General features: G+C 40.7%; 1 protein-coding gene across 4 annotated transcripts in view; it reads right to left on the bottom strand.

The window, feature by feature from the left end:
* LOC106948159 (roundabout homolog 2) overlaps positions 1 to 13,388 on the bottom strand; it is a 94,941-nt gene that overhangs the window by 33,252 nt on the left and 48,301 nt on the right. For all 4 annotated transcript variants that reach the window (XM_015033665.1, XM_015033662.1, XM_015033664.1 and 1 more), the window contains exons 9-12: positions 12,766 to 12,937; positions 10,714 to 10,919; positions 1,919 to 2,000; positions 1,614 to 1,782 (exon numbers count right to left, since the gene is read on the bottom strand). In XM_015033665.1, coding sequence (XP_014889151.1) covers positions 1,614 to 1,782; positions 1,919 to 2,000; positions 10,714 to 10,919; positions 12,766 to 12,937 — 629 coding nt within the window. The remainder of the gene's footprint in view (positions 1 to 1,613; positions 1,783 to 1,918; positions 2,001 to 10,713; positions 10,920 to 12,765; positions 12,938 to 13,388) is intronic.

Here is a 13,388-nt window from a genome sequence, read left to right as displayed (position 1 = left end):
TGCAGGAGTAGATGCATCCATCACTAACTGAGTCGTTTTTCGACGCCAGGAGAAATGTATGTATGTGTGTGCGAGTGTGTGCTTGTGTGTGAGTGTGTGTGTGTCTGCACTCTGTATTCTCTGTCTTGCCACTGTAATGAGTGAACTCCCCGGCTTGGCATGCATACCCTCTCTGGATCGCCCCAGGACAGGACAGAGCTGCCAGTCCTCCGCAGTAATTGTCTGCTCCTTCATTCCCCCTCTGCCTTTCTGCAGCCCCCTGGTTGGTTGTTAGAGCTGCTTTGGCTTTCCCCAGGACACCGTGGCTAAACACTGGGGCAGTGAGTGTCGCACTTCCTTCCCCCCAACATAACTTAACAGAACTGCTTCCCCCTTAGGCTGAGATGAGTCATTTCCCAAACTCTTAATGGCTCAAAATGAAGGAGACTCCATTATCGCGGAGCAGTAAGTCAGAAAATCGGAGCCGGAAGAAAAAGCGAAGGCTTAACTTGAAGAGACACAAAATCATCTTTAAAAAAAATAAAATAAAAAAATCAGAAAACCAACCACACGAAAAAATAATTGTTTACTTTTTTGTTGTACGATGCTTGTACTTAGCACTCTTTGTACTGCATTTTCTACACCACTGCACACGGTTTTTACAATGCAAGCAGACTCACCAGGATAATTAATGTCCCCTTGTTTTATCAGCATTTCATTATAAACATAAAGCTCTGAGTGCACAATTAAACCTCACCTCAGAATCTGCATAAAAGTAACAAAAGCCTTGAACGTCCATAACCCTGTCAGCAGATGTAAAGACGAGGGCCTTAAAGTGAGTAGGAAAAGTTTCCTTTGTTCAAAAAGTGCACTAAGTATGAATCAAATTCAAAGAAGAAAACTGTGAAGATAAATCAAATGACAGCAGGTTGTTATGTGACATGCAAATTGTTTTGATTGTAGGATTTCTAAGGACTCTTAGCTATTCTGTCAAACCTAAAGTTACTCTCAACGATCACACAACGGTTTCTTTCAAATGACCGACTGCAACAACTGAATCAGCAACGTCTGTGTTTTTCCACCAATAATAAGTCTCTGCTGCTGTTAATTTTTCAATGGAAGGGTGAAAAGTATGGCGACGTCTAACATAAGGATGTCCCAATGTCAGCAGACCAAAGTGATTGAACTTTTATGGCCAAGAAAATGTGTCCTTCAGCTTTACAGACTCAAAAAGTAACAGCAAAAAGTCAGAAAAAGACTCGTGAGTATTCACAATCTGAAGCTGACATTTTCTTTATGGTGTGAAACCATATTGTACCCAAGGATAAAGGAAGAGTCAAAACTCATGACATAAGCTTCAGCTCTGGCTATTATTAAATTTTGACACTTCTTTTTATTAAACTATGTAATAAGAGGGCAAGATCTTATTGACTGCCAATTAGTATCAAGGTTTTACTGATTCTTCTTCAAACACGTGGCAGTGAGGTATTTTAATTAAATACTATCAAATCGAAAGGTGGAAATAGCCAAGACCGAACAGAAACAGATTAAAAGCTCTTATAACTGCAGGATAGCTTGGAGTTCAGGAATAACCTCCGACGTTAAAAGTCTCGTTTCTGCTTTCAAACTCTTACCTAAAGGCCTCGATGACGTAGGAGGTGACAGCGTCTCCGCCTTCGTGAGGATTGGACTGCCACGTCAGAGTGACGGTGCTTTTGGTCACCTCGGTAACCACGGGTTTCTGCGGCGGTCCTGGAAGCTGGATGAACTCGGACGCTCTGGATCCTGAGGAGGCTCCATCCTCTGCAACACAGAGACGTGACGGTGGCTTGGATCATTGGTTTGGCTGAAACCGGTGCGGATTCTCTCGCGTTAAGTCAACAGACGGGGCTCTCAGATGAAATGTGTGAGGAGTAAGAGAGTGTTTTGGTAAAAGTACCTCTGACAGTCAACATCCCGCTCCAGCTGGATTCCCCCGTGGGACTGGAGGCGACGCACGTGTACATCCCAGAGTCGGTGTCCTGCCAAAGAAAAGCTAAAGTCCATCAGAGAGTCCAGCAAGTTTATCCTAATAACTGTCTCATTTTAGAGTTTTTCTTTTTTTTAATGCTTCAGGTGAAAACGATTAATTGAATTAATCACAATTAATCGATTATTGAAAGACTTGTCAACTGATTCAGTAATCGATTAATCGTTAAATGGAGAATACAGACTCTTAAAATGGCCATATGCTAAAAATACAATACAATCAAAGCATTAATTAAGATAAAATTAATTAATGCATACATTAATTAATTGTACATATATACATGTATATCTACATGTATCTATATATACATACATGTTGCATTTAAGATAAAACACCTTTGTCTGTGAAAAGTGGCCAGATGAAATGTCTGAAGAATGTGGCAATGTTTATCCGACTAATCGACTACTCGATTAATCGCCAGAATACTTGATAGAATAATTGATGATTGAAAAAGTTGTTAGTCGCAGCCCAACTTTTAACAATTCATTTTCATTTTCTTCCCGAGCTGGAATGATTATACAGCATACAACTTCCATTTTGCATACAACAAAAACAGATATGTACAAATACTGTACAAAAAGATTTTTTCTCTCTCTCTCATTCTGACTTCAAATTTGAGTAAACTTTTTCTGTTTTATCTCAATCAGAATTACCAAAGTAAATGTTTGGTAAATGCCAGAATAAGCATTATTATACAATATATTTTGTAGTTTCTTTAGATTCAGAAAAATGGTAGAATTTCCTAAAACAATTGTTTTTTCCCCGACTGACGCTACAGCTAATATAACTAGCTATGTTTATTTGGAAGATCCATTCGTGCTCAAGCTTTCACTTTCTGTCTGGTAACTTGAGATGTTCCTTTTGTGTTGTCCATATGCTTTTTCTTCATACTGCCATCTACGTTGTGAAGCGCAGCCGTCCCTCTTGCAGCAAAACGCCCCCACAACACGATGCTGCCACCCTCGTATTTCACAGTTGGGATGGCGTTCTCAGGCTTGCAGGCTTCCCACTTTATCTTCCAAATGTAACAATTATTTTTGGCTTAAATACTCCCATTTCACGCACGTCAGCCCACATGACACGTCTACCAAAATGAAGTCTTTGTCCCTGAGTGCATTGAAAACTGAAACCTTTATGTTGATTTCAGAGTATTGGCTTTGTGTTTTCATAGTGACACTCTCCTACCAGATTCAAAAAGCATCTTCATAAGATCTTTAGCTTGCATATAGTTAACCCTGGAATAATAATTTTTCAAAATGTTGTCAAAACTAGTTCAGTTTTGAACTGGAATTCACAAGAAATACAAAGATTGTGCATCCATACCTTGTTTTTTTTTTTGTTTGTTTTTTTGTAGAAATGATTGCAGCTTTGCTTTGTATAATCAGGCCACACTCTAAAAATAACGGTACAGCAAAATTAAAAGCATGAAATTCAGAAACGATCATGTGGATTGTTTTTTTTTTTCTTAGCAGACCTCTAACAGGAAGGGACTAAAAAAAATATAATAAAAATATATTTTTTTAAAGAGAATGCTACACATCAGACTCTAATTCTGCTATTCTGTAAAAAGTCACAATAAGATCTGGTTCAAAGCATTTTTTCATGTCAGGTTTTTATAATTTTTGTTACCACACATAAAAAATAAGTATTATTTTGAAACAATTGCTCCCAGTTTTATTTTGCGGATTACCTTTTCTAGTCCGTAATTAGAAGCAGCGTATCCGGTCACAGAAATCAGTGTTTCTTTGTGAAACAAATGGACCTTCTCTTCTTAAAAACAGCAATTATGCTAATTTCTAGAATCAACATTAAAATTCATTCGTTCCTGTTTTGGAATCAGAAAACAAGCTTTTCCTTAAAACAGATGCTTATTTCATAAGGGGAAAAAAGTGACAATTCCTTGCTTTATAAACTTTTGTTGGCTTATTTGCTTGTTTTTTTAGCCGGTCACTGTGAGCTAAAGCAGTGAGACTCTATCAGAGCAGCAGCACTGCAGCCTGTGGAAACAAAGCAGAAATGAAACACATCAGAAAGCCCAGCAGAGCTGAGGGAAACTGCGGCGCCGGGTGATAATTCTGGATAGGTATGTGACTGCCAACACGCCGCTCTCTGCATGCACAGGCCAGTGATCCGCTGCTGGGAGAAGCACTGCAGACTCCAGCAGTTTTAGGTGAAGCATCCCTGAATTCACGCAAACACACCCACAGTCGTCACCTGACGACCAAAAACGTCGACGTGTTTACAGCTGTCTGTTAGCAGCGGATATAATGTGACAAAATGTTTGAAAGAGTGAAAAAAAAGGGTATGATTACTTTCGCAAGCCACTAACTTAGGATGGAGAATCGTATTGATTCACATGTGAATATTTCTTGCAGACAGCAGGAAAACCAATTATATTTGGTTTTGCTCTGTTCACCTTCACTCTATAACTTGAGTATGCTTACTTTAAATCATTTTTTATTTCGTACCATTTAAATTGCCCTTCTTTGTGACCTGTAATACAAATTAAATCAATTCAAATAACTTTTCCGTCTTGGGTTCAAACTCATGCTGCTTTTCCAATGTTGACCCAGTAAAGTGGTCCCTTACTTCGCTACAGAAACACAAACTTACCACATATTTTATGCCTAGTTTCTAGTTTAAATATCTCAGTGTGTTTGAAACTAACTTTCAAGTAACTTTTCAGCAAGAAATAGGAGCCTATTATAAATAATTAATTTGGTAATATGAATAAAAAAGTCGTAGTTCCACTGGCAGATTGTTTCGCTCATAAGACATTTTCCACAAGAAGAGAAAAAAATCTACCAGTGGAACTAGTACTTTTAGTAAATATTGAAGAATTAATGACTCAAAACAAACTCCTATTTCTTGCTGAAANGNTACTCATAAGTTATGTTTGTCTTATTTCAAAGTGAATTAAGATATTTACATTAGAAACTAGACAAAAAAATATACCTGGTAAGATATTGTGATTGTGCAGTGTTGAATCTTCTGGGTTCACATAATTACTTCAAGTTTATTATTGCACCTACCAAGCACAGCTTGTTATTTTTGGTAGGTAATTATTCCAAGTTTGTGCAGAGGAAGGCAGAGAGAGATTTATAATTAATCATCTGTTTTGCAAACGGGAGCAAGGAGTTACGTATGGTTTGAGGTCATGTTCTACAGGAATGCATAAAGGTGTTTTCATTTTATAACACATCTTGAATGAAAGAGCCATATTAAAAAAGAAAAACAAGCAAAGTTTGTAACTTCAAGTTTCAGTTACTATTTTTTATGACAGATGTAGTTTTATGAACATTTTAAAAGACAGTAGCACTTGGATATAGGCTTTCCTGACCACTTATGGTTTTTATTTATTTTTACTGTAGTTTTTGTTGTTGAAATTACATTAATGTTTTTTTATAAATATTGAGTAGGAGACGCCCCCAGTGAGATTTATTTGAAGTGAACCCAGTTTCACCATAACAGCTGAATGTACAAACACACTAAAAATACTAACTCTGATTCAAAAACTATACCCTAGTTATTGATTACAATAAAACAAATTCACAATTTCAATCGATCAACATTAGAAATATCCTCATTTACAAAACAAACAAACCTTGTGTCTCTATCGAGGTGGCCGCTAATAACAAGACACATTTTTAAAATGCTGTTGCAACTCGTCTTCTGTCCTTTTCTCTCATTAAGCTGCCATTGCAGTGGAAACTCTCTTATCAAAATAAAAGCATCAAATCAAAAAACGGAAGTCAACCATATATTACACAAAATAAAACGAAATAAAGGCAATAAGCGCTAAGAAAGGAATACAACGTATAAGGAACTTAATTTGGGGTTATTTACTTACTGTGTTTGTTTTATGGGATTTCAAATGGAAATTAGCACTTTGCTAAGTCTGGTATATTTCTGGCAATCCTGTATATTCACTAATATGAGCTGTCCCATTTATAAGATGTGCAACTGTGATGAGAAATTATTTTATTCTTTTGGAACGTACAGAATGTGTATTGCACATTAAAAGCAACAACAACAATCTACGATATTCTTATCAGTCCAGTGTAGGAAATAGTAATCAGAGTGCTTTTATCCTAACTTATTCTCCACTCTCATCATGATAAATCACAAATGAAATCCCTTCCCATTCCTCTCTCCCCGCTCCAGCTTCAGAGCCCCCAACCCTAACCAGCCTGCCTGTTTACATTATGAGCTGTATGTGTCTTCACACTCGAGCGGCGCTCGTGGCGTTTCTCCATGTACTGGCCGGGAGCCAGTCTGCTGGAACCACCATCGGACCATATGAGATCACCCTCCGCAGCGCTGACCTCTGGCTGACAGACAGCTCAGCGTGCGGCAGCAGGTGAACTTTTTTAGATGACTCCAACTACTACTAAAATATTGATGCGCTCGTAGGGGCCATGAGCAGGGTGAATATTTTTAGGCGTTCTCTCTCTCTCGTCATCTCCGTTCCCCCGTCCCCCCCCCCCCCCTCTCTCTCTCTCTCGACACCGCACTAATGCATCTCTTCTGTTCCATTGAGCACATTGGCGTGGCACATTCCCCCTGCCTCAGCGGTGCACTGGACCACGGCTTAATGCTCCAACTTCACTCCCCGCCACCGCTGAGAAACAGGGCGGTAGCCGAAGAAGCCTTGAGATCTAATTAAAAGCCGGTTTTGATGATTAATCGGCTATCGATTAATGAAACCGATTCCGTTTTTTTTTTTTTTTTTTTTTTTTTTTTTTTTGCATACGCTCCCTGACCTCCAGGTGGGGCATGCGAGACAAAAACGAGGGGCGTGGTGGGGGCGTCTGACTCCTCTTCCATCAACGGAGAACACATTAGCATTTATAAACAAGCGCCTTCATTAGCATCACAATTACACACCGCGTTGGTACATAATTGTGCCAAGAGATAATGCGGCGCCTTAGTACGGCTGGTCTTTGAAACCCTGCCTCACCTTAATTTTGCCCGGGAAAATGGAGTTCCTGATGGAAAAGAGATAAAATTCAGTCACTGGGTGGGCTGCAGGGAGACGTGACAGCAGGTCACAGATGAGACACTCTATTATTCTTTTTTTTTTTTTTTTTTTTTAGCTTCTATCACCGTTTTCCTCTCTGTCGAAGATGGGACGGACTTAAAAAGAATCCTTTTCAATCCTCCCTCCCTCCTTTTGAATGAAAGCGACTCTGCACACACACACGCACACGCATACACACCTTTAGATCTGCAATTTGCAGCGTGCCGTTCTCCATCAAGGTCACTCGGGGTTTATTTCCCTGCAGCCTCTCTCCATCTTTCTCCCATGAGATCTTGACTGAGGTGCCTCCAACTAAGCGGCAGTGCAGCTGTGCCATGGCCCCCCGGGACACGGTCTGGTTGGCCGGGCCCTGCCGGATGATCGGTGGGATACGACCCGAAGGCCCTGGCAGTTTAAACGGAGAGGATGAAAAAAAATAAAAAAAACTATTTGCCCCCCCCCGCCAAATTTATTCTGTTTGTACTTTTTTTTCTTTTATCTCAGCTAAATGTTGGAAATCCTCAACTCCTTTTAGAGTCAAACACAGTTAGCAAACACAAAATGCGGTTTTCAAATAAAGAGCAGAAGAAGATTTCCCAAATCAAAATGGGTTCATGTGAGTAAAAAAAAATGCCCCCTAAAACTAAAATCTACTTGTGCCCCCTTTGGAGATAACAGCTGCCGTCAAACGAGTTAGGACACTCTCTCTACCTCACTGTGAAGGCATTTCGTCCCACTCCATAATCCGCACTGGAGGGTTTCACAGTACAGCCGGTTTGCTTAAGGTCAAGCCACATCATTTTAATTGTCTGTAAGCCCAGAGTTTGACTAAGTCGCAAAAAGCGTCTTTTCGTTGAGCTGTTAGAGATGAACTTGCTTGTTCTCTCTGGATTATTGTCCTGCTGCATAATCCAGGTTATCTGTAGCTTAAGGTTGTTTCCTTCAGGGGTTTCTGCTGTAGATCTCGCTCTTTCCTGCATGAACACTGACCTTAACTGAGGCAAGTGAAGTCAGGTGTGCTCTAGGGTTTGCTCTGGATCCTTTTTTTAAACCTCCTGAGGAGACACTGATGCACTCTTTGAGAAACTTTGGTCCGCTGACCAATGCTCAGGCGGTTCACCACTCTTCCATGTTTTCTCTATTTGAGTATAGAGTGACTCACTGGAGTTCTGAAGCCTTGAAATGCCTTTGCTAATCTTTGCTAGATGCCACTTCATTTCTCACATATTCTCAAATTTCTTTAAAACGGGACATTTAGGGTGTTTTCATATCTGACAGTCCAGTGCTCTCGGTTCGATTGGGATCAAAATTGTAGCATTTGTTAAATTTTCAGATGGTGTGGTTCTCTTTCCCACTGTATTGCGTGAAATGAAACAAACCCTTTGACAAACCTGTTCCTCTCCTCACCTGTGGTGGNATACCTGGTAAGATATTGTGATTGTGCAGTGTTGAATCTTCTGGGTTCACATAATTACTTCAAGTTTATTATTGCACCTACCAAGCACAGCTTGTTATTTTTGGTAGGTAATTATTCCAAGTTTGTGCAGAGGAAGGCAGAGAGAGATTTATAATTAATCATCTGTTTTGCAAACGGGAGCAAGGAGTTACGTATGGTTTGAGGTCATGTTCTACAGGAATGCATAAAGGTGTTTTCATTTTATAACACATCTTGAATGAAAGAGCCATATTAAAAAAGAAAAACAAGCAAAGTTTGTAACTTCAAGTTTCAGTTACTATTTTTTATGACAGATGTAGTTTTATGAACATTTTAAAAGACAGTAGCACTTGGATATAGGCTTTCCTGACCACTTATGGTTTTTATTTATTTTTACTGTAGTTTTTGTTGTTGAAATTACATTAATGTTTTTTTATAAATATTGAGTAGGAGACGCCCCCAGTGAGATTTATTTGAAGTGAACCCAGTTTCACCATAACAGCTGAATGTACAAACACACTAAAAATACTAACTCTGATTCAAAAACTATACCCTAGTTATTGATTACAATAAAACAAATTCACAATTTCAATCGATCAACATTAGAAATATCCTCATTTACAAAACAAACAAACCTTGTGTCTCTATCGAGGTGGCCGCTAATAACAAGACACATTTTTAAAATGCTGTTGCAACTCGTCTTCTGTCCTTTTCTGTCATTAAGCTGCCATTGCAGTGGAAGCTCTCTTATCAAAATAAAAGCATCAAATCAAAAAACGGAAGTCAACCATATATTACACAAAATAAAACGAAATAAAGGCAATAAGCGCTAAGAAAGGAATACAACGTATAAGGAACTTAATTTGGGGTTATTTACTTACTGTGTTTGTTTTATGGGATTTCAAATGGAAATTAGCACTTTGCTAAGTCTGGTATATTTCTGGCAATCCTGTATATTCACTAATATGAGCTGTCCCATTTATAAGATGTGCAACTGTGATGAGAAATTATTTTATTCTTTTGGAACGTACAGAATGTGTATTGCACATTAAAAGCAACAACAACAATCTACGATATTCTTATCAGTCCAGTGTAGGAAATAGTAATCAGAGTGCTTTTATCCTAACTTATTCTCCACTCTCATCATGATAAATCACAAATGAAATCCCTTCCCATTCCTCTCTCCCCGCTCCAGCTTCAGAGCCCCCAACCCTAACCAGCCTGCCTGTTTACATTATGAGCTGTATGTGTCTTCACACTCGAGCGGCGCTCGTGGCGTTTCTCCATGTACTGGCCGGGAGCCAGTCTGCTGGAACCACCATCGGACCATATGAGATCACCCTCCGCAGCGCTGACCTCTGGCTGACAGACAGCTCAGCGTGCGGCAGCAGGTGAACTTTTTTAGATGACTCCAACTACTACTAAAATATTGATGCGCTCGTAGGGGCCATGAGCAGGGTGAATATTTTTAGGCGTTCTCTCTCTCTCGTCATCTCCGTTCCCCCGTCCCCCCCCCCCCCCTCTCTCTCTCTCTCGACACCGCACTAATGCATCTCTTCTGTTCCATTGAGCACATTGGCGTGGCACATTCCCCCTGCCTCAGCGGTGCACTGGACCACGGCTTAATGCTCCAACTTCACTCCCCGCCACCGCTGAGAAACAGGGCGGTAGCCGAAGAAGCCTTGAGATCTAATTAAAAGCCGGTTTTGATGATTAATCGGCTATCGATTAATGAAACCGATTCCGTTTTTTTTTTTTTTTTTTTTTTTTTTTTTTTTGCATACGCTCCCTGACCTCCAGGTGGGGCATGCGAGACAAAAACGAGGGGCGTGGTGGGGGCGTCTGACTCCTCTTCCATCAACGGAGAACACATTAGCATTTATAAACAAGCGCCTTCATTAGCATCACAATTACACACCGCGTTGGTACATAATTGTGCCAAGAGATAATGCGGCGCCTTAGTACGGCTGGTCTTTGAAACCCTGCCTCACCTTAATTTTGCCCGGGAAAATGGAGTTCCTGATGGAAAAGAGATAAAATTCAGTCACTGGGTGGGCTGCAGGGAGACGTGACAGCAGGTCACAGATGAGACACTCTATTATTCTTTTTTTTTTTTTTTTTTTTTAGCTTCTATCACCGTTTTCCTCTCTGTCGAAGATGGGACGGACTTAAAAAGAATCCTTTTCAATCCTCCCTCCCTCCTTTTGAATGAAAGCGACTCTGCACACACACACGCACACGCATACACACCTTTAGATCTGCAATTTGCAGCGTGCCGTTCTCCATCAAGGTCACTCGGGGTTTATTTCCCTGCAGCCTCTCTCCATCTTTCTCCCATGAGATCTTGACTGAGGTGCCTCCAACTAAGCGGCAGTGCAGCTGTGCCATGGCCCCCCGGGACACGGTCTGGTTGGCCGGGCCCTGCCGGATGATCGGTGGGATACGACCCGAAGGCCCTGGCAGTTTAAACGGAGAGGATGAAAAAAAATAAAAAAAACTATTTGCCCCCCCCCGCCAAATTTATTCTGTTTGTACTTTTTTTTCTTTTATCTCAGCTAAATGTTGGAAATCCTCAACTCCTTTTAGAGTCAAACACAGTTAGCAAACACAAAATGCGGTTTTCAAATAAAGAGCAGAAGAAGATTTCCCAAATCAAAATGGGTTCATGTGAGTAAAAAAAAATGCCCCCTAAAACTAAAATCTACTTGTGCCCCCTTTGGAGATAACAGCTGCCGTCAAACGAGTTAGGACACTCTCTCTACCTCACTGTGAAGGCATTTCGTCCCACTCCATAATCCGCACTGGAGGGTTTCACAGTACAGCCGGTTTGCTTAAGGTCAAGCCACATCATTTTAATTGTCTGTAAGCCCAGAGTTTGACTAAGTCGCAAAAAGCGTCTTTTCGTTGAGCTGTTAGAGATGAACTTGCTTGTTCTCTCTGGATTATTGTCCTGCTGCATAATCCAGGTTATCTGTAGCTTAAGGTTGTTTCCTTCAGGGGTTTCTGCTGTAGATCTCGCTCTTTCCTGCATGAACACTGACCTTAACTGAGGCAAGTGAAGTCAGGTGTGCTCTAGGGTTTGCTCTGGATCCTTTTTTTAAACCTCCTGAGGAGACACTGATGCACTCTTTGAGAAACTTTGGTCCGCTGACCAATGCTCAGGCGGTTCACCACTCTTCCATGTTTTCTCTATTTGAGTATAGAGTGACTCACTGGAGTTCTGAAGCCTTGAAATGCCTTTGCTAATCTTTGCTAGATGCCACTTCATTTCTCACATATTCTCAAATTTCTTTAAAACGGGACATTTAGGGTGTTTTCATATCTGACAGTCCAGTGCTCTCGGTTCGATTGGGATCAAAATTGTAGCATTTGTTAAATTTTCAGATGGTGTGGTTCTCTTTCCCACTGTATTGCGTGAAATGAAACAAACCCTTTGACAAACCTGTTCCTCTCCTCACCTGTGGTGGCGCTGCACCAAGAACCACTGAAGGAAACAACACAAAAATCCTCCAAGAAAGACTGAGTGCAACTTCACAAAATTTTAAAAGAATGAAGTGGTGTCAAATTTTAGCGGTTGTAGGATTTTTCTTTTGTCGTTGGTAAAACAATATGGGCCATTTCTCACGCTGGCACTGGACTCAAGTTTGTTTTGGTTGTATTTACCCATAATGCCCTGTGCTACAGTCCACTTCCTGCTTTTGGCGTGGCTTCCCGTCCATCTACATTCACATATACTTTTTTTTTCACACAGGCCTAAGTTGGTTTGGCAGATGTTTTATCTTCATTTGAAAACCGAATTTTGCATCGGCTTGGGTTAACGTTAAAATAGCTTGATGAAGAGCTTCAACATTTAGATGTGACAAAATGCAAAAAGAAAAAAAAAACACATCTGGGAGCAAACTGATTATCGCAGTACTATATTTTAGTGGTGCTATCTCCATTCTGCAGTGGCATTTAAAGCAGAAAATTAAGGACAAACACATTTAGAAGACTGAGGGAATGTAATTAGAAAGTTGCCAGCTGTAAAATGCGCAAGGGAAAAAAAACCCTTCAGATGCAAACAGGTAGAGTTTAATAGGCTGCATAAAGAGGACAGAAGAAGGCATAAATCTGCCGTTTACAAGCTGCCTGAAAAAGAACATTAGGTCTAGAATTCATTGCTCATCACTTATGGGGCCTCCGACTGTGCCCTCACTCTGAGCCCCCATTGTTGTGCACCTACTAAGTAATTAATGTGTTTACCTTATTAGCTGGTGGTGAAGAGCAAACCTGGCAATATGACCCTGTGGGTCAAAGACGTACCTCCTTCCACCTCCAGCAGAGCCTTGGTCAGCACACTTCCTGCCACGCTGATGGCCTGGCAGACGTAGAAGCCCGAGTCCTCGGGGTGGACATCCGCGATGATCAGCTCTCCGCTCATAGAAACGGAGTACCGACCAGACTGCGACGGTGGCTGACCAGGAAACAGCAGCATCTGGACACATCGATGGAAGGGCCGAGTGAGAAAGATCGTGTAGATTTGGTCCATTTGAGACGTTCTGAAGTTTATGAAAAAGCCAAAGGAACGGCAGAAGCTGAAAAAAATCTCCCTGTTTTTCTCAGTGTATTTAATTGGGATTTAATTATGATAGATCAACAAAAAATACGCAGAGAGCCAAGGCTCAGTCAGATTTGGTAGAAACAACACAATTGTTCCCAGTTCTGTTCACGGATATCATCCCCAAAGCATGATGCTACCTACACCATGCTTCGTTGTGGAACTAGTGAATTTAAGGTGATATAAAACATAGTTTTCTGCCTCCTGTAATGTTTCGAATGTTAAATTTTGTGAAACTTAGAACAGAACTTCCAAACATTTCCATCTCCTACATGCCCAGTAGCAAACTGCAAATACGACCTCTGATGGCTCTCCTCCCCCTCTCTCT

Source organism: Poecilia latipinna, unplaced genomic scaffold (genome assembly GCF_001443285.1).
Source record: "Poecilia latipinna isolate Pla-1442-1.1 unplaced genomic scaffold, P_latipinna-1.0 Scaffold276, whole genome shotgun sequence".
Taxonomy (NCBI): domain Eukaryota; kingdom Metazoa; phylum Chordata; class Actinopteri; order Cyprinodontiformes; family Poeciliidae; genus Poecilia; species Poecilia latipinna.
This window is presented reverse-complemented; position numbering and strand designations above follow the sequence as displayed.